This window comes from Moschus berezovskii, chromosome 22, assembly GCF_049115385.1.
Source record: "Moschus berezovskii isolate FMDL1 chromosome 22, NW_MosBer_1.0, whole genome shotgun sequence".
Taxonomy (NCBI): Eukaryota; Metazoa; Chordata; class Mammalia; order Artiodactyla; family Moschidae; genus Moschus; species Moschus berezovskii.
The window spans coordinates 2,558,976-2,585,980 of NC_142481.1; the positions used below are offsets into that span (position 1 = coordinate 2,558,976).

The 27,005-nt window shown below is 58.5% G+C and overlaps 2 protein-coding genes across 2 annotated transcripts; both read right to left on the bottom strand.

The window, feature by feature from the left end:
• Positions 1–277: 277 nt before the first annotated feature.
• On the bottom strand, positions 278–7,107 carry LOC148774256 (leukocyte immunoglobulin-like receptor subfamily A member 6). Its single transcript, XM_088830453.1, is given in 12 exon segments — positions 278–873; positions 1,797–1,849; positions 2,040–2,077; positions 2,155–2,197; positions 3,346–3,459; positions 4,651–4,754; positions 4,756–4,951; positions 5,161–5,472; positions 5,686–5,988; positions 6,122–6,406; positions 6,515–6,613; positions 6,767–7,107. Coding segments are annotated over 12 exon segments (1,728 nt in total). The 5' UTR covers positions 6,801–7,107; the 3' UTR covers positions 278–726.
• A 6,623-nt stretch (positions 7,108–13,730) lies between these two features.
• On the bottom strand, positions 13,731–26,564 carry LOC148774257 (leukocyte immunoglobulin-like receptor subfamily A member 6). The gene is given in 10 exon segments (XM_088830698.1): positions 13,731–13,786; positions 14,089–14,388; positions 14,662–14,943; positions 15,099–15,383; positions 15,540–15,604; positions 15,606–15,743; positions 25,556–25,795; positions 25,882–25,980; positions 26,105–26,318; positions 26,435–26,564. Coding segments are annotated over 10 exon segments (1,809 nt in total).
• Positions 26,565–27,005: the final 441 nt, after the last annotated feature.

Here is a 27,005-nt window from a genome sequence, read left to right on the forward strand (position 1 = left end):
GACGGTAAAGCAGGCCTTCTCTCTCTCTTTGAGTTGCTCGTTGTGTCTCGGACGTGTGAGTGTTCTAAAGGAGGAAGCTTTTTGGCTTTACTGATTTCCCCTCCTTTTCGTTTGTGTTCATTAGTACTACCCTTGTCATTGTTCTTTCCCTCTCCCTACCTTCGTTTGGAGTAATTTACTGATCTTTTTCAAAATCACTGATAATTGAGAAGTCTGTTGCCTTCTTTATAAAATATGAGGATACTAATTATCTTTTTTAAGGAAACTGAAACATCTCTTTCAATTTTTTAGTGATTTGTTTATTTGTGGCTGTGCTGGGTCTTCCCTGCTGTGCGTGGGCTCTCTCTGGTTGCAGGGAGTGGAGGCTGGTGCCTGGCTGTGGGGCACAGCCTGCTCACGCGCTGGTTCCTCTCGAGGAACACCAGCTCTGGGCACCAGGGCTTCGATAGCTGCAGCACCCCTAGGCTCAGTTGTCCAGCAGCCAGTGGATCAGACCCATGTCCCCTGCGTTAGCCAGCAGATTCTTAACCGCTGGGCCAGTGGGGGTCCAGGATGCTCTTTCTGAGGGTAGTTGACCCAAAAGGGTCCCAGAGGCTCCTGGTGGTATGTTAGGAGTCCAGGTACTGGCTGCTGGTCATTAGGTGGTGTCCACTGCTGGCAGCTCCCGTGACTTCTGGGGTCCCTGAGATCTGGTCCCTGAAGCCCGGGGTCTGGGTCCTTCCTGGGCTAGCGAATGGCGAGAGCAGCGTACTCACTGGGGTCTGCTGGGGTCTCCCCCGCTGAGGGGCTGGGGATTGCGGCCGTCACCCTTCTGACTATCGAGTGGTTCAGCTGGGCATAGGTCACGTCCTGGGGGGCTTCGGACATAGCAGCCTGTGTTGGGGAGGAAGGTGTGTGAGATGGGGCGCCTGGGGGCCCAGAGAGGAGGACCCATCTGCCTTGTGTCTGTCCATCCTTCCCGGAATCCCCCCAGCTGGCAGGAGAGGGGGGCACCTCCCGTCTTCGTCGCGATCTTGGGGGTTCACAGGGTGCCCATCCCCTCCTAGAGTCTGCCTCCTGCCTGTTCTGCTGGAGGGAGACAGTGAAACAGGACAGGCGCCTCCTGGGTCCACCGGCCCTCCTCCAGCCAGCTCCCCGCTGTTCCCAGAGTGAGGTTTGGAACCTCGGGTCAGGTCAGCTCACTCTCCTGATGGAAACTCCAGGGGCCTCCTGACGCCCGGGAGCCTCCAGGTGCTTTGTGTGGCCCTGCTCTGTGTCTGAACCCTGAGCTCTTGCTCATCTGGCGCGGCACATGGCCGTCTTCCTGCTAAAGCGCATCCCTCCCGCCTCAGGGCCTTCCTACCGAGGTGCCCACCCCGTGCGCCCCGTCAGCCTCTTGATTTGCTTTCCTCGTCAGGACCTTGCGTTCTGGGACTCTGCCTGATGGTTGGCTTGGGGCCCCTCTCACCCGAGGCGAGCACCCACTGTCCCTGCCAGGCCGGGGGGTGGTGCCCGCTCTCCCGCGCCCTTTGCTGGGGGTGAAGGGTGGCCTGGGGCGTGCAGGCCATCCACCGATGGGCTGCACCCTCACACCAGAAGGTCAGCCAGAGGACATGGAGCTGGGAAAGGCGCCCCGAAGGCGTGGCCGTGAGGTCACCGGGCAAGGGGAGGGTGGGGTCACAGCAGGACCCAGGGAGCCGGAAGGAGGAGTCGGGGTGGGCACGGCTGGAGCTGGGGTGTGAGCACAGTGACGCTTGCGCAGGGCTGAGTTTGGCAACAGAGGGTCTGTGGTGGCTGGACGGGAGCAGGGGCCTCACCCGATGGTCCAGCTGCAGCCCCACCTCAGGCTGTGCGTCGCTCACGGCAGCATCTGCAGCAGAGCAGGGGCACCGCTGGGCGGGGTTCCAAGACCCTCAGGGCTGGAGCCCTCGCCCTGCACCCGGGGGGGGCATGCTGTTGGGGTTTCAGTCCCCAGCCCCAGTCCCCCACCCTTCTGAGGGTTCCCCCCACTGCCTCCAGAAGTCTCTGCCCCCGCTGTGGGCGCCGCCTCTCCTGCTCACACATGGCCTGGTCCTGGCTGTCTGCGGCTGGGCTGGAGCTGAGGAGGAGACGCTGTGTCAGGGGGAGAAGGTGGGCGTGCTGTGGGGGGTCTGGGGGTGTCAGGGTGGGAGTTACCTGCTCTGCGGGCCTCTGTCCTTGGGCCCTGGGTCTGCGGCCCCTGCGGGAGGTTGGAAATCAGCTCAGCCTGGGCTGGGTCCTGGGACAGACTCGGCCCTGGGAACGTGGTTCCCCCGCCCTCCACGTGGGATTCAGGAGGAGAGGAGGCAGCCTGGGCTCGTGGTGCGCGTCTCAGTTCGTGACATTGATGAGGAGGGAAATGGCTTAAATTAGGGCACGTGAGCTGACACTGGGGTTTTTTTTCACTAGATTTTCAGATTTGAGAGTCTGGAAAAATTTTTACATGAAATGTCGTTGATTTGTAATATACTAGTTTCAGGCATACAACATATGATTCAATGTTTCTATAGGTTGCACGCCACTTAGAGTTATTATGAAACAATTACTGCATTCCCTGTGCTATCCAGTATGTCCTTGTTTATTTATACACGGTGGTCTGTATCTCTTAGTCCATACCCCTAATCTGCCCGTCCCCCACTGGTAACCATTAGTTGTTTTTCTATATCGAGGAGTCTGTGTCTGTTTTCATATACGTTCCTTTCTATTATTTTCCAGATTCAGTATGTGGAAATGATACCATAAAGCGTCTACCTTCCTCTGACTTTCTTCAGTGAGCACGATACTCTCTAGGTCCATGTGTGTTGTTGCAGATGGCAGGGTTTCCTCTTCATGGCTGAGTAACCTTCCGTTGTGTGTCTACGCGGGTGTACACACACACTACTTCCGTTGCGTGTCTACGCGGGTGTACACACACACTACTTCCGTTACGTGTCCACGCGGGTGTACACACACACTACTTCCGTTGCGTGTCCACGCGGGTGTACACACACACTACTTCCGTTGCGTGTCCACGCGGGTGTACACACACACTACACACCCACACCCTCTTCCTCTCTACTCTTTCATCTGTTGCTGGACAGCTGGGCTGCCCACATTTCTTGGCTATTGTAAACTGGCTATATGATTATTGGAACGTTTGTATCTTTTCAAATTAGTGTTTTCATTTTATTCAAACATATACCCTGCAGTGGATTTGCTGGATCATATGATAAATTCTGTTTTTAGTTTTGAAGGAACCTCCATACTGTGGAAAAAAATTTTTTAAGCAGACTGTTCCCATGTCTTAGGTTTCCCTCTGACTGATGCCCTAAGGCCTCCAGGGGCCCGGTCACCCCGTTCCCTACTCACCCGACGTCCTGCGCCTGTCCTGACCCCGGTGGCGGAGGAAGAGGAGAAGGGCGAGGAGCAGCAGGACGAAGGCCACCAGGACCCCGATGAGGACACTCAGGCACCGCGTGAGGCCTGGGGCAGCACAGACGCCTGGGTGACGGGGTGCCGCTCACGGGGCGCCCTGGGCGCAGAGGCGCGCTGGGGTCTGCGTCCGTCTCCAGCCCGCCCACCTCACAGACGCGGAGACAGGCTCAGAGAGGCCACGACGTGCCTGGAGACCGGCCTGGGCGGGCAGAGCCGGGGCCGGAGCCAGGGCCGTGGGTGCCCTGAGCACCTTCTGAGCTGGCCCCGCCAGCTTCCTACTCTGGGGCCCCACCTGCAGGGGGCTGCCCGAGGGTTTCAGCTGGGGCTGAGGGGCCTCCCGTGTCCCGGGGCAGGCTGCATGCAGGGGCCTCTGGGTCCTCCCCACACACAGGCTGTCACCACGCTGCAGCGGAGGGGACAGGCCCCCACAGTCACCTCCTCAGGGGCTCCCTGTGCTCCTCGCCCGATGGGGGTCACACCCAGGTCAGAGCTGAGGAAATCTAAGATCTGGGCCATGGGTCTCCCCTTTCACACTGGGAGAAGCTGAGGCCCGCATGCGGGTGTGGTGAGGGTGAGGGGGTCCACATCAGAGTCTCCAGAGGGGCCTGAACCAGGGGCATATTCAGCCCTGCTCTGCCCCGGACCCGCCACCACCTCCCCAAGAGCCTGCTGCCCTCTCTGTGGGCCTGACCCCGCTGAGGGCAGGCACTGATCCCCGGAGCCCCATGGGGGTCAGCAAGGGGGTGGGCGCAGGGCCTCTTCTCCCCTCCTCAGCCTGGCTCCCCCCAGGCTGGGCCCCCTGACCCCCGGGCCCTTCACCCGGCAGCTCAGAAGCCCCGCAGCCTGTGTTTCCCGTTCCTCCTCAGCATCTCTGCTCCACCCGCAGCCAGCCCTTGACGACCTGAGCGGGTATTAGATCTTCCAGCTCCCACTCCGCCCTGGGGTGGGCTGTCTCCCCTGAGCACAGAGCCCTGAGACTCCCCAGGTTTGGATCTGGGTCTGTGCCGGGGAGAATGGGGCCCTGGGAAGCTGGAGCTCAGGAAGGGGTGTGCCGGGCTGACCCGGGGTCCCCACCTCACTCCCCTCTGCCCTGCATGGCCCTGTGGCCTCCCCGAGACCCTCCCACTGCCCACCTGCCCCTCAGGGACCCCAGTGCAGTGCCCCTCACTGCAGACCGCCCGGCGCTCCCAGGGCACAGAGCCCCGAGCTGCTGAGTCAGACGGACAGACTGGGCCTCACCTGAGACCTTGAACACCAGGGGCTCACTGGGCTGAGACAGCAGGTAGGGGTCTGTGCTGAGTGAGCGGTAGCACCTGTAGGTGCCCCCGTGGGCTGCGGTCACAGCTCAAGGAGAACTTGGCCTGGTACCACCCGTCCTGGTCCCAGGAGCGCAGACGCAGGGGGCGGTGGGCTGCCCCCTCCTTGGACAGAAGGAAGGTGTCCGTCCTGTTTCCCGACTGACACAGCAGGGTCACGGTCTCCCCTGGGCCCACCGAGGGGCCCGGCCGCACCGAGAGGGAGGGTCTGTCTCTGAGCCGTCCTGCAGAGAGGAAGGGGGTGCGGGCGCCGGCCCGGTTCTGAGCGAGACTCCGCGGGCCTCTCTGGACCCTCAGTGCTGTCTCTGTTTCTCTGAGTCTCTCCTCCCCAACCCCGTCTCTCTGTCCCCTCCCTGGGACCCCTGCCCCTGGTCCCAGCATCACCCCTGGGGCTCCCCAGTGGGGCCTGTGCAGAGTCTGGTCCCCGACTGACCCTCTGGCTCCTCTCCTGCCACCAGCAGCTCCAGGGGCTCGCTGGGGGCCGACCACTCGGAGGAGAGGCCGTGTCCACCGTAGCATCTGTATCGGCCCCTGTGGACGGTGCCCACCGGGCCCAGGGGGAAGTTGGCCTGAGAGAGCCCCCCCTGGGGCCTCTGGGCAGGGCGCTGGGCGAGGTCCTCTCCCCCCTCCTTGGACAGAGCGAATCTGGTGTAGCCGCCGTCAGAGCAACACTGGAGGGTCAGGTTCTGTCCAGAGGTGACGACAGGGCCCTGCGGGGTCAGGAGGGAGGGCTTCCCAGACAGCCCTGGGGAGAGACACGTGCCAGGTTGTGGGGACCGCTTCCCCCGTGGACCCCTTCTCCCGGCCCAGCCCCAGGCTCGCCGGCTCTCGGTCTGTGTGTCTGTCCTGTGAGCTCCACGCTCCTCTTCCCACCCTCTACAGGGCTCCCCTGGAGCAGAGACCCCAGTACGTTGTCTTGTCTGCACAAATGTATGGGGTCAGGATGGGACTTCCTCACCTGAGACCTGGAGCTCCAGGGGGTCGCTGGGGGCCGACCACACCCGGGGGCTGTCCCTGTTAAAGCCGTAGCATCTGAACGTCCACCCGAGTCCAGGGGTCACGGGGCCCACGGGGAACAGGGCCTGGGTCTGCCCGTCGGGGCGTCGCTGTCCATCCAGGGTCTGAGAGGACTCGTCCCCTCCTTCCTTGGTCAGAAGGAATCTGTTCAATCCCTGACGGGAGCCACACTGGAGGGTCACGCTCCCTCCCGAGGTCACCACAGGGCTCGGCAGGGCTGAGAGGCTGGGTTTGCCATAGCGTCCTAGGAGAGAAGGAGGCAGCTGGATCCGTGGGGCTCCCCCTTCCCCCACCAGGGCTGGGCTGTGAGAGGGACACCTCCTGAGAGCAAACCCCCTTCCCGAGGGCAGAGCCCGATGCCCCTGAGTGTCCCTCACCTGTTAGCACCAGCTCCAGGGGGTCACTGGGCTCTGACCAGCGAGTGGGGATGCTGTAGTAACACTGATAGCTCCCTGTGTTGTCCTGTCCCATGTAGTGGATGGAGAACTTGGCCTTGTCCCCGGCCTCCAGAGGTTTCTGTCTGTCCCAGCCTACTGAGATTCCCTCTTTATCCAGACGGAAGTCCAGGGCCCCCGGGGGCCCCTGACACCAGATGGTCACGGGGCTCCCCCAGGGGACCACAGAGCCCGGCTCAGCCCAGATGTTGGGTTTGGGGGGGGTCGCTGGAAGGAGATCAGAGGTGGGCTCACCAGGCGTCCCCCCAGTCCCCGGCTCTCAGCCCAGCCCTCCCAGCCTCCCCCTGTGTGAGCCCCGAGCTGCCCTCCCCGTACCTGCGGCCTGGGGGAGACCCTTGTCCCCACGAGAGGAGGGAGCTGGGCCTGGGACAGACTCACCGTCCTGCACCTGGGTCCTCAGGCCCACACTCAGTCCTGAAAGAGAGAGCCCTGTGAGAGGTCTGCCCTCCGCTCTGAGCAGTGCCTCTCCTCCCCGGGAGCCTCCTGGGCCCTGGGGTCCCCTGAGGGAGCAGGCTGGCTGGGGGGGTCCCTCCAGACCAGGGCTCCCACTGCCCCTCCCCATCTCACCGAGGCAGAGCAGGGCGGGGAGGGTGGGGGCCATGGCGTCTCCTCCCTGCGGTCCAGGCTGTGAGGATGGGGAGACTGGGTGTCCTTTGGACAGACCGACCACAGAGTATGTCCTCTCCAAGGCTGGGGCTTCCTGTCATGCGGCTGTCACATCAGCGTCCCCGCAGGAAGGGAAGCAGCCTCTTCTTGAAAGCCTGGCATCGTCCCCATGACAGTCCCAGTGTGTTCCTGAGACGCCCGTTTCAGGTGTGGGCAAGCAGGGCATGTCCTTCCCTCTGCGAGCCTCACCTTGGGGTCTGCTTCCCCCTCTGCCCGTCCACCAGCAGGTCCCTGGGGGTCCTCACCGTGGACGGGGTCACGAGGCCCTGGAGATGCTTCAGGGAGGGCTCAGACGCCCAGAGACACACCTTTTTTAATTGGAGGATCGTTACTTTCCGGTGTGGTGCTGGTTTCCGCCGTGAATCAGCATGGGGCGGCCGTCTGTGTCACCTGGCCCTCCCTCCCATCCCTCCCCTCTGGGCTGTCACAGAGCCCCGTGTCAGCTCCCTGGGTCGTACGGCGCATCCCCCCGCGGTCTGTGTCACACGTGCTGCTGTGCATGTTTCCATGCCACTCTCTCCGTTCCTCCCACCTCTCCTTTCCCTCTGTGTCCACAAGTCTGTCCTTTATGAGGAACACATGTTCAGCATCTCCCTGGGCTCAGTGGAGTCCGCGGGGCCGACAGCCCAGAGGAGACGCTCAGGGAATAAGGAAGGAAACGGACTCCTCCCCTGCCCCGGAGCGTGGGTTTTCCCCATCACAGCCCCCTTCAGGGCCGTCTCTCTTTATCGCATCACTGTCCAGCCGGCCTTCCTGGGAACAAGCCCCTGAGTGCTTCCTGCCTCCTCGGGGCCCTGGGGTCCTTCGGCACAGTCTCCTCCGGTCTTGTCATCATCTGCAAGCTTTAAGGTGTATTGATCGGGGTCAGAGCTCTCACTCTGATGGAGAACAGATGTTCCTATAAACGTGTGCCCACTGCTCGTGTACCCTTGAGCGGTGGTGCCCTTTCTCTGCGCCTGGGGTTCCTGCTCTGCATGTTGTCCCTAACCCCAGCCCTCAGAGGGGCCGTGGGCTCATGCTGCCGTCATCATGGTTAATTTCCAGACGAGGTGACGGCAGGAGAGGGTGGCCGGGAAGGGCTGCTGGCTCAGACTGCACCGAAGGCGGTGGGGGTGGTGCCCACCGGGAGCCTCCTCTGCTCCTAACGCTAAGACGTGCTATGGAAAGTGTTTCTGAAACATGTGGCCACAGACAAGTGCAGAAAAACAGTTCCCCAAATGGAGAGGAAACCACAGCGAAGCACGGAGAGGAAGGTGGTGTGGCCCGGTGGCGGGGATCATCTCGTGGTCAGAGGAAGGTTTGCTCCTGTGTGGACACAGAGAGGGCACCATCCTCACAGAAAAATAAAGGGAGGCAAGCGTGTGGATTATTTTGCAGAAGAACAGACAGTTACTGAAAAGAGTTGAAAATTTTCGATGTGGACAATCCAGTAGATTCAACACGTTAAAAAAGTCATGCAGTCCAGAAGCCAGCGGGCCACTGGCCACATAATGAGTTGCAGTATAGCATCGAGGAAATGTTCTAGCATGCAGCATAAGAGCAGACATGGAGATTCAGGAGAGGCGGGACGGTGCGGAGGGCCGGCGTGGAGTCTGCCGTCAGTCTCAGATGGGAAGGAGACCCCGACAGACAGCAACGGCCGAGGAAGCCAATAACGGAGCCTCCTTTACTGACGAGAGCCGGCCTGCGAGGGGCTGGGACACACGTGTGTGAGCGGGGCAGCCGAGGGCTGCCCCACTGGGCCCATGACGGAGGGTCGGCGCTCCTTACTTACGGTTATGGTTCGATCGCCGGCCAGGGGTCCAGACTCGGCACACTTCAGCTAACGACCCACACACTGCAGCGGAGAACCTGTGTGCCGCAGCTAGGTCAACAAATAGGTTAATCAACTACACAGCAAAAAAAGTAACATCCGTGTCTTGACCTTTCATAGTAAACCGAGAAACTGAAGGTTAAATTAAAAAAGCACTTCGTATTGAATTGTACAACTTGAAACAGTTAATTCTGTCTTAACTAAATTTCAACTGAAAAAAAAAAATCAAGGCGGACTGGACTGAGGCCCTAAAAGTGTCGTGAATCTGCCTCCTGTAGACCCGTCACGAGACCCGTCAGCAGAACGACCGGCCCCGGGAGCAGACTGGCCCCTACCAGAGGGAGCGCTAACGGATATCAGGGCAGCGCCGTCGGGGAATTCACCGGGAAGAGGCCCCGAGTCGGAGCACAGTGAGAGCCTCACCCGAGCGCGCTGCGGCTTCCGGGAGGTGCGCCGCCGCCTCCTGCTGTGGGCCCTGCCTCAGCTCACACCCGCCCGGCCCTGCGAGGGGAGGCAGGCATGGGGGCGTGGATCCCTTAACCCTGACGAGCCGTTTCCTCTCCTAGTGCTCGAGTCACACACTGGATTCGAAATAGGAAATAGGAAGTGTTCTCAAGCAACTTGATAAAAAGAGAATGAGTGTGAGGGAAGGCATTTCCAGAGGTGCACGTTCTTAGATATTGACAATTTTCACACGGAAAGGAACACTAAGCAGGGCAGAGAGAAAGTGGGATGCAGCAGAGAGGAACGCATGGCCGAAAGTGAGCTTTGGAAAATTACACGGACACACACTTGCACGCATAAACACACCCACACGTGTGCACAGAGGAGCGCGCATGCCCACACACGTGTATATGAGTACCCAGAGTTCAGGTTAAGTACCGTTGAACACTGTCTTTTCTAAAGGAGGAGGAGGATGCATACGTGTTCAGAAATAAAAATGTAAATATGTATTTTAAGCATGGGAGCAAGTGCCTAAAGTCAGAAATGGAGTAACTCCCAACGTGCCTGGTGTGATTAAATGAAAGAAAACCGTTTCAGCTTTACCGAGGTATAACTGACAGAAAGCGTACCTGTTCCGCGTGCACCGCTTGACGTTCTGACTTCTGTCCATGCTGTGAAATAAGTTCCGCAGTCGTGCCCATTGTAACTAGCGTGCCCATCGGCTCCCGTGGTTCACCTTGGTCTGCGGGTCTGGTGAGGACACTTCGGGGCTACCCTCTGAGCAGGACGGCGTCTACACTAGAGTATGGTCAGCGCTAGTCACCTCGCTGCACACCAGGCCTCCAGGCCTTCCTGGTTGGCGTCCCTGAAAGGTTGTTGCCCGTGCCCAGCGCCGCCTCATTTACCCGCCCAGCCTCTGCTGACTAGTCCTCCTCCACGTCTCGGAGTCTGCTCTCGATGCCACAGGTCAGTGGGCGTTGCGCGTCTGTGTCTGGCTTACTTTCCTCGGCGTGAAGTTCTCCAGCGTCATCCACTCCATCTCAAAAGCAGGGATTCCCTTTGTTTACAGGCTGAGTGAGACCCTGCTGTGTGTGCGAGTGTGTCTGGCATTTTCTTTGTGCGTTCACCTATGGACAGACATCCAGCTTGTGGCCACATCCTGCTACTGGGAACAACGCAGCAGAACACGGGAGTGCAGGTACGTCTGTGACGCCATGGCTTCCTCTTCTTTGGATACATACCCCAGAGTGGACTTGCTGGATCATGTGGTAGGTAGCTCTGTGTTTAATCTTTTGAGGAAACTCCATACTGTTTTCCACGGTGTCTGCACCTATTGCCTTCCCAATGACCTCGCACAGGGTTCTCTTCTCCCCGCATTTGGGCAGCACGTGTTGTCTGTCCTTTTCCTAGCAGTCAAGTGGCTGTAACACGTGTGGTGACACCTCAGCGGCTCTGATGAGTGCTCCCCTGGGGACTGCTGGGTGCTGAGCACCGGTCCATGTCCTGTTTGGTCATCTGGACATCGTCTTTTGAGAGATACCTGTTCAGGTCCTTTGCCCACTTAGAAACCGGGCTGTTGTTACTTTACGTTGAGTTGTGTGCTGCTGCTGCCAAGTCACTTCGTCGTGTCCGACTCTGTGTGACCCCACAGACGGAAGCCCACCAGGCTCCCCCGTCCCTGGGATTCTCCAGGCAAGAACACCGGAGTGGGTTGCCATTTCCTTCTCCAATGTGTGAAAGTGAAAAGTGAAAGCGAAGTCGCTCAGTCATGTCCGACCCTTAGCGACCCCATGGACTGCAGCCTACCAGGCTCTTCCATCCATGGGATTTTCTAGGCAATAGCACTGGAGTGGCTTGCCATTGCCTTCTCCGAGCACCCTGTATATTTGGGAAGTAGCTCCTTATCACATGTGTGGTTTGCACACATCTTCTCCCGTTGCATGCATCGCCTTTCCTGTTGACTGTTTCCTTTGTTGTGTAGGAGGTTTTTATTTACAGGACTCCCCCTGGTCTGGTTCTGTCTTTGCTGCCTGTGCTTTTGGTGTCATATCCAAAGAAACCTTGTCCACACCCATGTCACGACACTCCCCCTGTGTTTTCTTGTTCCTTGATGGTTTCACGCCCTGTGTTTAAGTCTGTACTGCATTTTGAGATGATTTCACATATAGTGTGAGCTGAGGGTCCAGTTTCACCCTCCTGCCTGCTGTCATCTAGCTTTTCCAGCACCGTTTATTGAAGGGACTGTCCTTGACCATTCTGTGCTCTGGGCACCTTGTGGAAGATCAGTTCACTGAACCTCCTTAATTAAGACAATTGTTTTCAATAATTAGGGAACTCTTAGATCTGCATTTCTGGATGACTGTCTCTTGCCCTGGGTGGAGTCTTGAGCCGCACAACTACTTTGTAGAATCATAGCTGCTCTTTTGTTAAACAGAGGCAGGACCTGCTGGGGAAGGGAAATGTGATTCATCCACATCCAACATACCAACCCATGGTACCCTTTCTGACACCTTATCGTTCAAACTCCCAGTCCAGGGCTTTCTGCTGAATTCATCACCTTGAAGTCTGTGGTGCTGTGATGTGGCAGAGATGCGGGAATTAGCAGTTTAGGTGGGAGGTTCGTTTAACCAGTGAAGTGTGAGGACTCTAACTGAGGGGTCTTTAAGAGCTTCTGCTGGACCAGCTGGGTGCGTCTTCTCTCCTGGACTCAGCTGGCTTATTCTGAGGGCAGACGCTGGTTTGGGGGAAGGATGCACTCATTCAACAGGAACCCTGGGGGTGTCTCCTGAACAGGGTCTTGCCGCGAGGACAGACTCTGCCTATGTCGCTCACATGCCCTCTAGTAGCCAGAGACGGGATGGCTCTAAGCTGGAAGAAAAGCACCTTTCAAGGTGGGAGAGGTGATGCTAGTGGTAAAGAAGCTGCCTGCCAATGCAGGAAGCCTGAGAGCTGTGCATTCCATCCCTGGGTGGGGAAGATGCCCTGGATGAGGGCATGGCAACCCGCTCCAGTATTCTTGCCTGGAGAGTCTCATGGACAGAAGAGCCTGGAGGGCTACAGTCCATGGGGTCGCAAGCAGTCAGACATGGCTGAAGCACACACATGTCCCAATGGTGTTGGAGGGCTCTCTTTTCTCCACACCCTCTCCAGCATTTACTACCTGTAGATTTTGTTGATATCCATTCCAGCTGGTGTGTGGTGGTGACTCATTGCAGGCTTGATCTATATTTTTCTAAAACTTGACAGTGTTGAGCATCTTCTTTTGTGCCCGTTGGCCATCTGTATGTCTTTGGGAAAATGTTCAGTTCTTCTGCCCATTTTCGATGGGTTGTTTGTTTCTTTAATTTTGAGTCATATGAGCAGTTCATATATTTGTCATATCATTTGAAAATGTTTCTACAATTCCATATGTTGGCTTTTCAAGTTGATGTTTTCCTTTGCTGTGCTAAAGTTTATAGGTTTGATGAGGTCCCATTTGTTATCTTTTGCTTTTATTTATTTTGCCTTGGGAGACTGATCTATGAAAATATTGATACAACGTATATCAAAGAGTGCTTGGCCCGTGTTCGCTTCGGGAACTTTTATGATGTTATGTCTAACATTTAGGTCTTCAAACCATTTTGAGTTTATTTTTGATATAGTATGGGAGAATGTTCTACTTTCATTGGTTTACATGTAACTGTACAGTGAAGCCTCCCACCTCTTTGACTTGGAAATGTGAGGCCACCTCCACTCTGCCCTGCAGACTGTGGGGCTGCTTCCCTTGGCGCCCTTGACTCTCAGGCTCCAGGGAATCAGCACCACGGACAGAGGCGGGGAGGCCACCTTCACTCTGCCCTGCACACTGTGGGGCTGGTTCCCTTGGTGCCCTTGACGCTCCAGCTCCAGGGAATCAGCACCACGGATGAAGGCCACCTTCACTCTGCCCTGCACACTGTGGGGCTGGTTCCCTTGGCGCTCTTGACTTTCAGCCTCCCGGGATCAGCACCACGGACAGAGGTCACCTTCACTCAGCCCTCCACACTGTGGGGCTGATTCCCTTGGCGCCCTTGACGCTCAGGATCCCGGGATTCAGCACCACGGACAGAGGCCACCTTCACTCTGCCCTGCACACTGTGGGGCTGGTTCCCTTGGCGCTCTTGACTTTCAGCCTCCCAGAAATCAGCACCACAGGCAGAGGCGAGAAGGCCACCTTCGTTCTGCCCTGCACGTTGTGGGGCTGATTCCCTTGGCGCCGTTGACTTTCAGCCTCCCGGGATCAGCACCACGGACAGAGGCGGGGAGGCCGCCTCCTCTTCTCTTCCTGTCCAGCTGGGTGGCTTCCCCCTCACGCATTTCTTCTCACTCTGAGCAGCCAGTAGGGACCAGTGAGCTCAGTTATACTTGGGACCTGAAGCCCCCTCCCTTCATCCCCACCCTACTTGAGACCCTGTGGGAAGCAACCTGTAAAGGTTTAGTGGGGAAGGGGGAGCAGGAGGTCGCCCAGGGCCGGGGAGACTTCGTCTCCTCTAGGCTAGGAGGACTTGGTTACTCAGCGGCTGTGGAGCTCGCGCATGTGGGTGGGGGTCTCTAGGCCCCAGCTGCTCCCTGGTACAAGGACTCGGTTACTCAGCGGCTGTGGAGCTCGCGCATGTGGGTGGGGGTCTCCAGGCCCCAGCTGCTCCCTGGTACAAGGACAGGAGGAGGGTGTGGGGGTGTGTCTGGGTCATGCTGCTTTTAGCTTCATCCTTCCCTCAAAGCCCAGAGCGCTCCACTCCGCAGTCCCCTCTCTGCACACCCAGCACTGCCTGGACCCTGGGGAGGGGGTACGTGGAGTAGAGGGAGAGGGACCCCCTTGTATTATCCATCTCTCCGTGTGGCTGAAGTCCCCGTGTCTCTCTTCTTCCCACGCAGCCCAGAGCTACCTGGGGACAGGGCTGAGCTGTGGGTCTGACTCCTCTGTGGGTATGGGCAGGGGTCTCCTCACCTGAGAGCAGGAGCTCCAGGGGGTCGCTGGGGAGGGACAGCAGGTGGGGGGCGGTGCTGCATGAGCTGTAGCACCTGTAGCTCCCACTGTGGGCCAAGGTCACAGCAGGCAGGGTGAAGTTGGCCTGAATGGGTGGAGCAGGGTCCTGCAGACGAAGGTGCTGGGGAGGAACGAGTGAACCCTCCTTGGACAGATGGAAGATGTCTGACTGGACCTCAGAGCGACACTGCAGGGTCATATTCTCTCCCCAGGGCACGGAGACCCATGGGCGGGCAGAGAGGGAGGGTTTCCTGTGCATTCCTGGGGGACAGAATGGGGTAATGTGTAGAGAACCCCTCTCCACACCCCGGACCCTGAGCTGAGGGCCTCCCCGTGAGCCCGCCCAGCTCCTCTCAGCCCATCTGTGTGGGTCTCCTTAATCTTTGTGCATCTCACTCCTGTTTTCACGCTCCACTTCTAGACCCCTGCCCCACCTGGGCCTCTGATCCAGGGCCCTCTCCCCGGACCCGTCCCTACCAGGTCCAGTGCTCTGAGCAGACAGTTGGGACCTGGGCCAGGACAGGGGTGCCTCACCCGTGATCAGGATATCCAGGGAGGCGCTGGGGGCTGACCACGTGTAGGAGAGGTTGTGTCCGCTGTAACATCTGTACCGGCCCCCGTGGGCATGGCTCTTGCAGCCCAGGGGGAAGTCAGGGCTCTGTTGCCCTTCTAGACGGAGGGGCGGGCTGAGCCCCTCATCCTTGGTCAGAGCGAAGCTGCTAAAGCCGGCCTCTGAGTGACACCGGAAGGTCAGGTTGTCTCTGGGGAGCATGAGCGAGCCGGGCTGGGTGGAGAGCGAGGGTTTCCTGTACATTTCTGGGGGCGAGGGGCTGTGTCAAAGGGGGACCTCCATCCTGTGACCCCAGGTGTGGGCTGGGAAGGCAGGGGCCCCCTGAGCCCACACTCTGCTCCTCTGCCGTGAGGAGGCCCCCACGGTGGGAGGGACCTGAGGGACCCACCCTTCCTCTTACCTGTCACCACCAGGGGCAGGGGGTCGCTCCAATCTGACCAGAGATTCCTGCTCTGATATGCACACTGATACTGCCCAGCCTCACTTGAGCTCAAGGATTCACAGTGGAACCAGGCCTTGTTCCTGGAGCCCTGTGGGGCCTTAGCCTCCCAGGATACAGAGCCCCTCTCTTTATCCAGATAGTAAGCATCCGCCAGCAGAGACCCCTGACACCATATGGTCACGGGGCTCCCCTGGGTGACTATGGTGCCTGGGTCGGCCCAGATGGAGGGTTTGGGGAGAACCTCTGGAAAGGAATCAGACCTGAGGAGTCACAGCTCCCTTCTCCTCCAGGTTCCCCAGCTGTCACCCAGGCCCCTCCCAGATGGACCACCAGCGGCCCCGACCCACTGTGCTCCCCAGTGACCAGGGGTGGTGAGTGGAAGCAGGTCTGGGGGCTCACCTGGTTGTCCCTGGTCCCATGGGCCCCAGCACAGCCCTGGAAGAGAGTTCCCTGTGAGTGCCCACCCCACCACACGTCCTGGATGCTCCATATCTGCTCTGCGCCCTGAGGGCTGGGGTCAGATCCGGGCTGAGGACATTCCCCCTCTCCCCCAAGGAACTGTCCCCACCGAGCCTCCTGCGTCCTGGGGCCTCTGTCTCTGTGCTTTGGACAAAATGCCATTTGAAAACAGTGAATGGTGTTTTTGCTTATCCACTCATCAGTGACAGACTTTTGGGTTGCTGTCCTTTTTTGTCCCCTGTGGCTACCTCAGTGAACACACTTGCATGCATGTTTGAGTATCTGTTGGCGGCTTTCTGATTTTTTAATTGTGGTGAAAGTGAAAGTGAAGTCGCTCAGTCGTGTCCGACTTTCTGCGACCCCGTGGACTGTAGCCCACCAGACTCCTCTGTCTATGGGATTCTCCAGGCAAGAATACTGGAGTGGGTTGCCATTTCCTTCTCCAGGGGATCTTCCCGACCCAGGGATCAAACCCAGGCCTCCCGCATCGCAGGCAGATGCTTTAACCTCTGAGCATCAGGGAAGCATTAATTGTGGTAGACGCGCTTCACAGGGGGTCTGCTCTCTGTGCCGTCTAGCTGACAGCACGGTGTGGTCAGCCACAGGCACACCGTGCTGCAGTGGGTCTCCAGATCCTATTCATCTTGCATAATAGAAACTGCACCAAGAAGTGGGCCTTCTGGGTCAAATGCTAATTTGGGTTTGCTTTTCAAGGAACTGCCGACTTGCTTTGCACAGTGGTGGAGCCATTTCCTATCCTCACCCGCAATGTCATGGCTTCAGGTTTCCCCACAGCCTCATCACCAGTTGTTAGTTTCTCAAATCATGGTCCATCTCATTGGGTTCAAACAGTATCTCATCGTGGTTTAACTTTCATTTCCCTAATGACAGGTGTTCTAAACATCCTTTCATGTGCTAGCCGTCCACTCTTATATCTTCTCTGTAGAAATATCTATTTAAGCCTTTGACCATTTAAAAAATATTGGGTCATGTCTTGTTATTGAGTTAAAAATATTCTTCATGTATCGGGATACTATATTCTGACTGGACGATGTGCTAATATTTTTTTCAAATTTTGTTGGCTGTCTTTTATACTCTAGAGAGGGTTTTTGAGGTACCACCAGGTTAGATTTTGGTGAAATTCATCTTTTTTTTTTTTCTTTTCTTCTGGTCCTTTTCCTGTCAGAGCAAAGAATCTATTGTCAACATGACAACATTTCTCTTAGAGAATTTCAGCTGTCACATGGATCCATTCTGAGCTGATCTTTTCACATGGCGTGTGTAACATCGAGCTTCGTTCTGCAGGTGGATATCCAGCTTTCCCAGATCCATCTGTCTCAGAGAATGTCCTCTCCCCCTTGAGTCATCATGACCCTGTCAGAAACCCCCAGGTCGTCTGTTTGTTGTCAGCTTCTGTTTTACCCCTGAGGACAGAAGCAGAGAGCGGAGGAGGGCTCAGGGCCCCTGCCCACACCACCTCCAGAGGCCCTTCCCCATACCCGTGCTCACTGCCCATCTGCAAGGACCAGGGCAGCTGTCCTGTTTGGGAGTCACAGGGCACCTACTGCTGCCGGAGCTCAGAACGTCCCTCCTTCCCCTGCCCCGAGTCATCACCTGCTCAGTGCTCAGCACATGAGGCCGCAAACCCAGGACCCTGGCACAGAGAGATCCTCTGATCAAGAGGCCCCAGGCTTCCTCCTCTCCACACGCAAGTTCTCCCAGGGAGTGGAGACCCGTGTCGGGCCAGTTATTTCAGGGCCTGTCATCGGAGCTCTCCTTTTGCTGGAGCCTTTCCGTTTGCCCGATGACAGCACCAAGGCTTCGGGTCACAGGGTCTGTTCTTCAGGCTCAGATCTCCAGAAGTTTCCATCTGGGAATGGAAGCCCGGCAAACCTGACCCCAGAGCCTGACTCCCCTGCACGCGGCTGCCGGCCTTGGGTAGAGAGCCTGGGGTTGATGGACATCCAACCATGCTGGTGGGTGTGAGGGTCCTGCCAGCTCCTCAGGGCGGCACTGGGTAGGTCTGAGCTGGGAGTCATGCGGCAGAGGCAGGCAGGTTCCTGGAGTCAGACGCGTCGGTGGTTTAGACCGATGCCTAATCCCGTGTGTTTCAGGTAAATTCCTGAGTGAGTCTGGGAGCACCCTCACAAGAGGAGACGACCCACACCGAGTAGTTGCATGTGGAGTGTGTGGTGTGGAGTGTGTGCATGTGGAGTGTGTGGTGTGGAGTGCGTGCGTGTGGAGTGCGTGCGTGTGGAGTGCGTGCGTGTGGAGTGTGTGGTATGGAGTGTGTGGTGTGGAGTGCGTGCGTGTGGAGTGTGTGGTGTGGAGTGTGTGTGTGCAGTGTGTGCGTGTGGAGTGCGTGCGTGTGGACTGTGTGCATGTGGAGTGTGTGGTGTGGAGTGTGTGCATGTGGAGTGCGTGGTGTGGAGTGTGTGGTGTGGAGTGCGTGCGTGTGGAGTGCGTGCGTGTGGAGAGTGTGGTGTGGAGTGCGTGCGTATGGAGTGTGTGGTGTGGAGAGTGTGGTGTGGAGAGTGTGGTGTGGAGAGTGTGGTGTGGAGTGCGTGCGTGTGGAGAGTGTGGTGTGGAGTGTGTGGTGTGGAGAGTGTGGTGTGGAGTGCGTGCGTGTGGAGTGTGTGGTGTGGAGTGTGTGGTGTGGAGAGTGTGGTGTGGAGTGCGTGGTGTGGAGAGTGTGGTGTGGAGAGCGTGGTGTGGAGAGTGTGGTGTGGAGTGCGTGCGTGTGGAGTGCGTGGTGTGGAGTGCGTGCATGTGGAGTGCGTGGTGTGGAGTGCATGCGTGTGGAGTGTGTGGTTGGAGTGTGTGGTGTGGAGAGTGTGGTGTGGAGAGTGTGGTGTGGAGAGTGTGGTGAGGAGTGCATGGGGTGGAGAGTGTGGTGTGGAGTGTGTGGTGTGGAGAGTGTGGTGTGAGAGTGTGGTGTGGAGTGTGTGGTGTGGAGAGTGTGGTGTGGAGTGCGTGCGTGTGGAGTGCGTGGTGTGGAGTGCGTGCGTGTGGAGTGCGTGGTGTGGAGTGCGTGCGTGTGGAGTGTGTGGTGTGGAGTGCGTGCATGTGGAGTGCGTGCGTGTGGAGTGTGTGGTGTGGAGTGCGTGCGTGTGGAGTGCGTGGTGTGGAGTGCGTGCGTGTGGAGTGCGTGCGTGTGGAGTGTGTGGTTGGAGTGCGTGCGTGTGGAGTGCGTGCGTGTGGAGTGTGTGGTGTGGAGTGCGTGCATGTGGAGTGCGTGGTGTGGAGTGCGTGGTGTGGAGTGTGTGGTGTGAAGTGTCTGGTGTGGAGTCCGTGCGTGTGGAGTGCGTGGTGTGGAGAGTGTGGTGTGGAGACTGTGGTGTGGAGAGTGTGGTGTGGAGTGCGTGGTGTGGAGTGCGTGGTGTGGAGAGTGTGGTGTGGAGACTGTGGTGTGGAGAGTGTGGTGTGGAGTGTGTGATGTGGAGTGCGTGCGTGTGGAGAGTGTGGTGTGGAGTGTGTGATGTGGAGAGTGTGGTGTGGAGAGTGTGGTGTGGAGAGTGTGGTGTGGAGAGTGTGGTGTGGAGTGTGTGATGTGGAGAGTGTGGTGTGGAGAGTGTGGTGTGGAGTGCGTGGTGTGGAGAGTGTGGTGTGGAGACTGTGGTGTGGAGAGTGTGGTGTGGAGTGTGTGATGTGGAGTGCGTGCGTGTGGAGAGTGTGGTGTGGAGTGTGTGATGTGGAGAGTGTGGTGTGGAGAGTGTGGTGTGGAGAGTGTGGTGTGGAGAGTGTGGTGTGGAGACTGTGGTGTGGAGAGTGTGGTGTGGAGAGTGTGGTGTGGAGAGTGTGGTGTGGAGTGCGTGCGTGTGGAGAGTGTGGTGTGGAGTGTGTGGTGTGGAGAGTGTGGTGTGGAGAGTGTGGTGTGGAGTGTGTGGTGTGGAGAGTGTGGTGTGGAGTGCGTGCGTGTGGAGTGTGTGGTGTGGAGAGTGTGGTGTGGAGAGTGTGGTGTGGAGAGTGTGGTGTGGAGTGCGTGCGTGTGGAGTGTGTGGTGTGGAGAGTGTGGTGTGGAGAGTGTGGTGTGGAGTGCGTGCGTGTGGAGTGTGTGGTGTGGAGAGTGTGGTGTGGAGAGTGTGGTGTGGAGTGCGTGCGTGTGGAGTGTGTGGTGTGGAGAGTGTGGTGTGGAGAGTGTGGTGTGGAGTGCGTGCGTGTGGAGTGCGTGGTGTGGAGACTGTGGTGTGGAGAGTGTGGTGTGGAGAGTGTGGTGTGGAGAGTGTGGTGTGGAGTGCGTGCGTGTGGAGTGTGTGGTGTGGAGTGCGTGCGTGTGGAGAGTGTGGTGTGGAGAGTGTGGTGTGGAGAGTGTGGTGTGGAGAGTGTGGTGTGGAGTGCGTGCGTGTGGAGTGCGTGGTGTGGAGAGTGTGGTGTGGAGTGCGTGGTGTGGAGTGCGTGCGTGTGGAGTGCGTGGTGTGGAGAGTGTGGTGTGGAGTGCGTGCGTGTGGAGAGTGTGGTGTGGAGAGTGTGGTGTGGAGTGCGTGGTGTGGAGTGCGTGGTGTGGAGAGTGTGGTGTGGAGACTGTGGTGTGGAGAGTGTGGTGTGGAGTGCGTGGTGTGGAGAGTGTGGTGTGGAGACTGTGGTGTGGAGAGTGTGGTGTGGAGACTGTGGTGTGGAGAGTGTGGTGTGGAGACTGTGGTGTGGAGAGTGTGGTGTGGAGTGTGTGGTGTGGAGTGCGTGCGTGTGGAGAGTGTGGTGTGGAGTGCGTGGTGTGGAGAGTGTGGTGTGGAGAGTGTGGTGTGGAGAGTGTGGTGTGGAGTGCGTGGTGTGGAGAGTGTGGTGTGGAGAGTGTGGTGTGGAGTGCGTGGTGTGGAGAGTGTGGTGTGGAGTGCGTGCGTGTGGAGTGTGTGGTGTGGAGTGCGTGCGTGTGGAGAGTGTGGTGTGGAGAGTGTGGTGTGGAGTGCGTGGTGTGGAGAGTGTGGTGTGGAGAGTGTGGTGTGGAGAGTGTGGTGTGGAGTGCGTGGTGTGGAGAGTGTGGTGTGGAGAGTGTGGTGTGGAGTGTGTGGTGTGGAGAGTGTGGTGTGGGGAGTGTGGTGTGGAGTGCGTGCGTGTGGAGAGTGTGGTGTGGAGAGTGTGGTGAGGAGTGTGTGGTGTGGAGAGTGTGGTGTGGAGAGTGTGGTGTGGAGTGCGTGGTGTGGAGACTGTGGTGTGGAGAGTGTGGTGTGGAGTGCGTGGTGTGTAGTGCGTGGTGTGGAGTGCGTGGTGTGGAGTGCGTGGTGTGGAGAGTGTGGTGTGGAGTGCGTGCGTGTGGAGTGTGTGGTGTGGAGAGTGTGGTGTGGAGAGTGTGGTGTGGAGTGCGTGCGTGTGGAGTGTGTGGTGTGGAGAGTGTGGTGTGGAGAGTGTGGTGTGGAGTGCGTGCGTGTGGAGTGTGTGGTGTGGAGAGTGTGGTGTGGAGAGTGTGGTGTGGAGTGCGTGCGTGTGGAGTGCGTGGTGTGGAGACTGTGGTGTGGAGAGTGTGGTGTGGAGAGTGTGGTGTGGAGAGTGTGGTGTGGAGTGCGTGCGTGTGGAGTGTGTGGTGTGGAGTGCGTGCGTGTGGAGAGTGTGGTGTGGAGAGTGTGGTGTGGAGAGTGTGGTGTGGAGAGTGTGGTGTGGAGAGTGTGGTGTGGAGAGTGTGGTGTGGAGTGCGTGCGTGTGGAGTGCGTGGTGTGGAGAGTGTGGTGTGGAGTGCGTGGTGTGGAGTGCGTGCGTGTGGAGTGCGTGGTGTGGAGAGTGTGGTGTGGAGTGCGTGCGTGTGGAGAGTGTGGTGTGGAGAGTGTGGTGTGGAGTGCGTGGTGTGGAGTGCGTGGTGTGGAGAGTGTGGTGTGGAGACTGTGGTGTGGAGAGTGTGGTGTGGAGAGTGTGGTGTGGAGAGTGTGGTGTGGAGTGTGTGGTGTGGAGTGCGTGCGTGTGGAGAGTGTGGTGTGGAGTGCGTGGTGTGGAGAGTGTGGTGTGGAGAGTGTGGTGTGGAGAGTGTGGTGTGGAGTGCGTGGTGTGGAGAGTGTGGTGTGGAGAGTGTGGTGTGGAGTGCGTGGTGTGGAGAGTGTGGTGTGGAGTGCGTGCGTGTGGAGTGTGTGGTGTGGAGTGCGTGCGTGTGGAGAGTGTGGTGTGGAGAGTGTGGTGTGGAGTGCGTGGTGTGGAGAGTGTGGTGTGGAGAGTGTGGTGTGGAGAGTGTGGTGTGGAGTGCGTGGTGTGGAGAGTGTGGTGTGGAGAGTGTGGTGTGGAGTGTGTGGTGTGGAGAGTGTGGTGTGGGGAGTGTGGTGTGGAGTGCGTGCGTGTGGAGAGTGTGGTGTGGAGAGTGTGGTGAGGAGTGTGTGGTGTGGAGAGTGTGGTGTGGAGAGTGTGGTGTGGAGTGCGTGGTGTGGAGACTGTGGTGTGGAGAGTGTGGTGTGGAGTGCGTGGTGTGTAGTGCGTGGTGTGGAGTGCGTGGTGTGGAGTGCGTGGTGTGGAGAGTGTGGTGTGGAGACTGTGGTGTGGAGACTGTGGTGTGGAGTGCGTGGTGTGGAGTGCGTGGTGTGGAGAGTGTGGTGTGGAGAGTGTGGTGTGGAGAGTGTGGTGTGGAGAGTGTGGTGTGGAGTGCGTGGTGTGGAGAGTGTGGTGTGGAGACTGTGGTGTGGAGAGTGTGGTGTGGAGTGTGTGATGTGGAGTGCGTGCGTGTGGAGAGTGTGGTGTGGAGAGTGTGGTGTGGAGAGTGTGGTGTGGAGAGTGTGGTGTGGAGAGTGTGGTGTGGAGAGTGTGGTGTGGAGAGTGTGGTGTGGAGTGTGTGATGTGGAGTGCGTGCGTGTGGAGAGTGTGGTGTGGAGTGCGTGGTGTGGAGAGTGTGGTGTGGAGAGTGTGGTGTGGAGAGTGTGGTGTGGAGTGCGTGCGTGTGGAGAGTGTGGTTGGAGAGTGTGGTGTGGAGAGTGTGGTGTGGAGAGTGTGGTGTGGAGAGTGTGGTGTGGAGTGCGTGCGTGTGGAGAGTGTGGTGTGGAGTGCGTGCGTGTGGAGAGTGTGGTGTGGAGAGTGTGGTGTGGAGAGTGTGGTGTGGAGAGTGTGGTGTGGAGTGCCTGCGTGTGGAGTGCGTGCGTGTGGAGTGTGTGGTGTGGAGTGCGTGGTGTGGAGAGTGTGGTGTGGAGAGTGTGGTGTGGAGAGTGTGGTGTGGAGAGTGTGGTGTGGAGAGTGTGGTGTGGAGTGCCTGCGTGTGGAGTGCGTGCGTGTGGAGTGTGTGGTGTGGAGTGCGTGGTGTGGAGAGTGTGGTGTGGAGAGTGTGGTGTGGAGTGCGTGCGTGTGGAGAGTGTGGTGTGGAGAGTGTGGTGTGGAGAGTGTGGTGTGGAGAGTGTGGTGTGGAGTGCGTGGTGTGGAGTGCGTGCGTGTGGAGTGCGTGCGTGTGGAGAGTGTGGTGTGGAGTGCGTGGTGTGGAGAGTGTGGTGTGGAGAGTGTGGTGTGGAGAGTGTGGTGTGGAGAGTGTGGTGTGGAGAGTGTGGTGTGGAGTGCGTGGTGTGGAGAGTGTGGTGTGGAGAGTGTGGTGTGGAGAGTGTGGTGTGGAGAGTGTGGTGTGGAGTGCGTGGTGTGGAGAGTGTGGTGTGGAGAGTGTGGTGTGGAGAGTGTGGTGTGGAGTGCGTGGTGTGGAGTGCGTGCGTGTGGAGTGCGTGCGTGTGGAGAGTGTGGTGTGGAGTCCGTGGTGTGGAGACTGTGGTGTGGAGAGTGTGGTGTGGAGAGTGTGGTGTGGAGAGTGTGGTGAGGAGTGTGTGGTGTGTAGTGCGTGGTGTGGAGTGCGTGGTGTGGAGAGTGTGGTGTGGAGAGTGTGGTGTGGAGAGTGTGGTGTGGAGAGTGTGGTGTGGAGTGCGTGCGTGTGGAGTGTGTGGTGTGGAGAGTGTGGTGTGGAGTGCGTGCGTGTGGAGAGTGTCGTGTGGAGTGTGTGGTGTGGAGTGCGTGCGTGTGGAGTGCGTGCGTTGGAGTGCGTGCGTGTGGAGTGCGTGCATGTGGAGTGTGTGGTGTGGAGTGCGTGCGTGTGGAGTGCGTGCGTGTGGAGTGTGTGGTGTGGAGTGCGTGCGTGTGGAGAGTGTGGTGTGTGTGCAGCAGCCATGGGGGCGGGGCCCCAGGAGGCACCCTGGAAGTGCTGGCGGCACTGGCACCGCGGTGTGCACCCCCCGGCTGCCCACTGCTCCGTGCAGAGCCGCTCGTGGGCGGGGCCTGTGCGAATAGGCAGGCTTCCACCTGGCTTTAACGCTCTCAGGTTACTGCCTTGACGTGAACGTGGGGCCCTGCATTCTCGATTTTCACTGTTTCCCTGAATTATGTAGCTGATCCCGCCTCTACAGTTGCGCTTTTGTATTTGATCGCCTCATTCTAGTTCGTCGCTCCAAGGACCTGGGCACAGGAATTCCAGAGGAGAGGGACGCCCTTCCCTCCATGAGCGTTCTCCTCCACACACTGTCCTCACTGGGGACCAGATGGAGCCCAGGCTTCCTGATATGGTTCAGTCTGGAACCAAACATGCTGTGACCCCATCCTACTGCCTGCAGGGTTGAACCCTTCACATCCACAGTGGCGGCCTCCAGCCAGATTATTCTTGATTTTTATGTTCAGAAACTGACATGGACCCCACTTAAATTCTGCACCGCATGCCATCCGGTGGTAGAGTGTGTGTCCGAGGCCCCGTTTCCCCCCGGACAGTGGCTCATCATCCGGCTGGACTCAGTGAGGCCGACCGGGCAGCTGAGGTCGTGGTGTGTGGAAACACGCTGACAGTGTGTGGCGGGTTTGCTGTGACTCGGCCCCTGCGCGGGGCTTGGCTTTCCCCAGCCTGCTTCAGCCCTGCCTCACTGGGGTGAGAAGCCAGGGAGGGCGGTGGAGCCAGTAAGGAGCCGCAGATAGGAGTCAGTACCCAAGGGTCAGGAGGGACAGGGCCGCGTTCCAGCAGCCCCTGAGCTTCCCTCTGACAGCACCCCCGCCCCCTCCCCGGTGTGTGAGGACCAGGAGGTCACGTGGGAGCTTTCTTTCCTCTAGTGGTCAGTTCAGTTCAGTTCAGTCGCTCAGTCGTGTCCGACTCTGTGACCCCATGGACTGCAGCACGCCAGGCCTCCCTGTCCATCACCAACACCCAGAGTTTACTCAAACTCATGTCCATTGAGTTGGTGATGCCATGCAACCATCTAATCCTCTGTCGTCCCCTTCTCCTCCAGCCTTCAATCTTTCCCAGCATCAGGGTCTTTTCCAATGAGTCAGATCTTCCCATCAGGTGGCCAGAGTACTGGAGTTTCAGCTTTAACATCAGTCCTTCCAATGAATATTCAGGACTGATGTCCTTTAGGATGGACTCGTTGGATCTCCTTGCAGTCCCAGGGACTCTCAAGAGTCTTCTCCAACACCACAATTTAAAAGCATCATTTCTTCGGTGCTCAGCTTTCTTTATAGTCCAACTCTCACACCCATACATGACCACTGGAAAAACCATAGCTTTGACTAGACAGACCTTTGTCGGCAAAGTAATGTCTCTGCTTTTTAATACGCTGTCTAGGTTGGTCATAACTTTTCTTCCAAGGAGCAAGCGTCTTTTAATTTCATGGCTGCAGTCACCATCTACAGATTTTGGAGCCCCCCCAGATAAAGTCTGTCACTGTTTCCACTGTTTCCCCATCTATTTGCCATGAAGTGATGGGACCAGATGCCATGATCTTAGTTTTCTGAATGTTGAGCTTTAAGCCAACTTTCTCACTGTCCTCTCACTTTCAAGAAGCTCTCTAGTTCTTCTTCGCTTTCTGCCATAAGGGTGGTGCCCTCTGCATGTCTGAGGTGACTGATATTTCTCCCGGCTGTTTTGATTCCAGCTCGTGCTTCTTCCAGCACATCTTCCTCCAGTCCTAAGATTCCACAAAGTTCTTCCTCCCCAAGTAAAAAGGGTTGTCTCCTTGTGAATTGGATGCAGTGGAATACGTCGCACACATGCACAGTGTTTCTTCACTTTTTCGCTATCATGCTTGAAAATTGGTCTGTATTACTGTAGTAGTTGAACTTGTTGACTGTTATTTAAAACTCCGCCGCAGGGCGGGTCGGTGCTCGGTGGTGGTGGCTGGGTCGGGTAGCTGGGGGCGTTGGGGACGCGGTCCGGGCTGGACGCTGTCCGGGCTGGACGCGCGTTGGGTGCTGGGCGGGGCCCGCGGGGCGGGGCGGCCGCCGGGAGGGGCTGAGCCCCCCGGGTTGGTCTGTCTCCACACTGCCCGAAGCCTGAGCCATTGGCTCTGCAGGGGCGAGCGCAGGTGCCAGGTCAAATGGCGCGACGGGCCCCCCAGACCCAACGGCTGGGCGCCAAGGAAGACACCCCGACCCGAGCATGCCCTCGGCTTTCCAGAAGAGGGGCAGGTGTAGGGTCGGAAGGGCGGCCAGCGCCCTGGGGCAGGCCGGGGACGCGCCCGGGGATGTCCTCCTTTAGGAGGCGCTCCAGGCTCAGGAACCCGGCGCCCCCTCCAGTCCAAAGCCTCCCTTTCCTCCCCGTCCTCCCTGTTCTCCCCGTCCTCCTCCTCGTCCTCAGAAAGAGAGGCTGAGCCGACTTAGACGCCTGGGGGCCGCGGCCTGGAGACACACGGTGCCTCAGAGGCCGCCCGGATCCTGGTAGGAAGCCCAGACTGAAGCATCTCATCCCGAAGAAGCGTGCCGCAAGCCCTGCCCTGGAGCTGAAGGCGGCCCGGAGGCTCATGATCCCGGCCACGGTGCCGAAGACGTCGGAAGGGACCTGGGGGCGCCGGGCGGCCAGCTGCCCCATCCCTGCAGGCACGAGAGACCATGTCCACGGCCGCACACCCCGGGCAGGAGTGCCGCCCGACCTCGGGAGAAGCTGGGAAGACGGCGGGGAGAAGAGCAGCTCTGCCTGGGGCCCTGACCCGCCTCCCTGCCCGGCGCCAGCAGGGCCTCTCCGAGTCCGTCCAGATCATCGGGACTGGGGGCCCCCCGTAGCCTCACGGAGCGGTCTTCATCACCGACGTCACCGCCAGCCTGCTCACGGGTCCCCATGAGGGAGTCTCCCGCCGCCCTGGGCTTCTTCAGAAAAACCTGAGGTGTTTCTGACAGCACCTGGGCACCGGGCTCCCCGGCCCTTCTCTGGCCTGTGGCTCTGCTCTGATACGGGGGCTGGCATCCCAAACTCTCCAGGGGCCGGTGGCCTCCTTCACGGGCAGGCTGGGGGTGATCCCGCCCGAACCTGGCCCTGCCTGTGACTTCAGCTGGGGGGCCACTGTGATGCCCTGCTGCCCGGCCCCACCCTGGTTCCTGACCCTGGACCTTCACGCGGCAGCCTCAGGCAGTCTGGGTGGCCTGGGTCAGCGAAATGTTCCCCAAGGGCATCCTGTGTCTCTCAAGCCCCACCGTGTTCACTATTTGAACTGCCTCCAGGGTCTGTGACGACCGCGCTGGTATGCTTGCCTCCCAGTCTCCCCTGGGCAGGGGTGTTAGAGC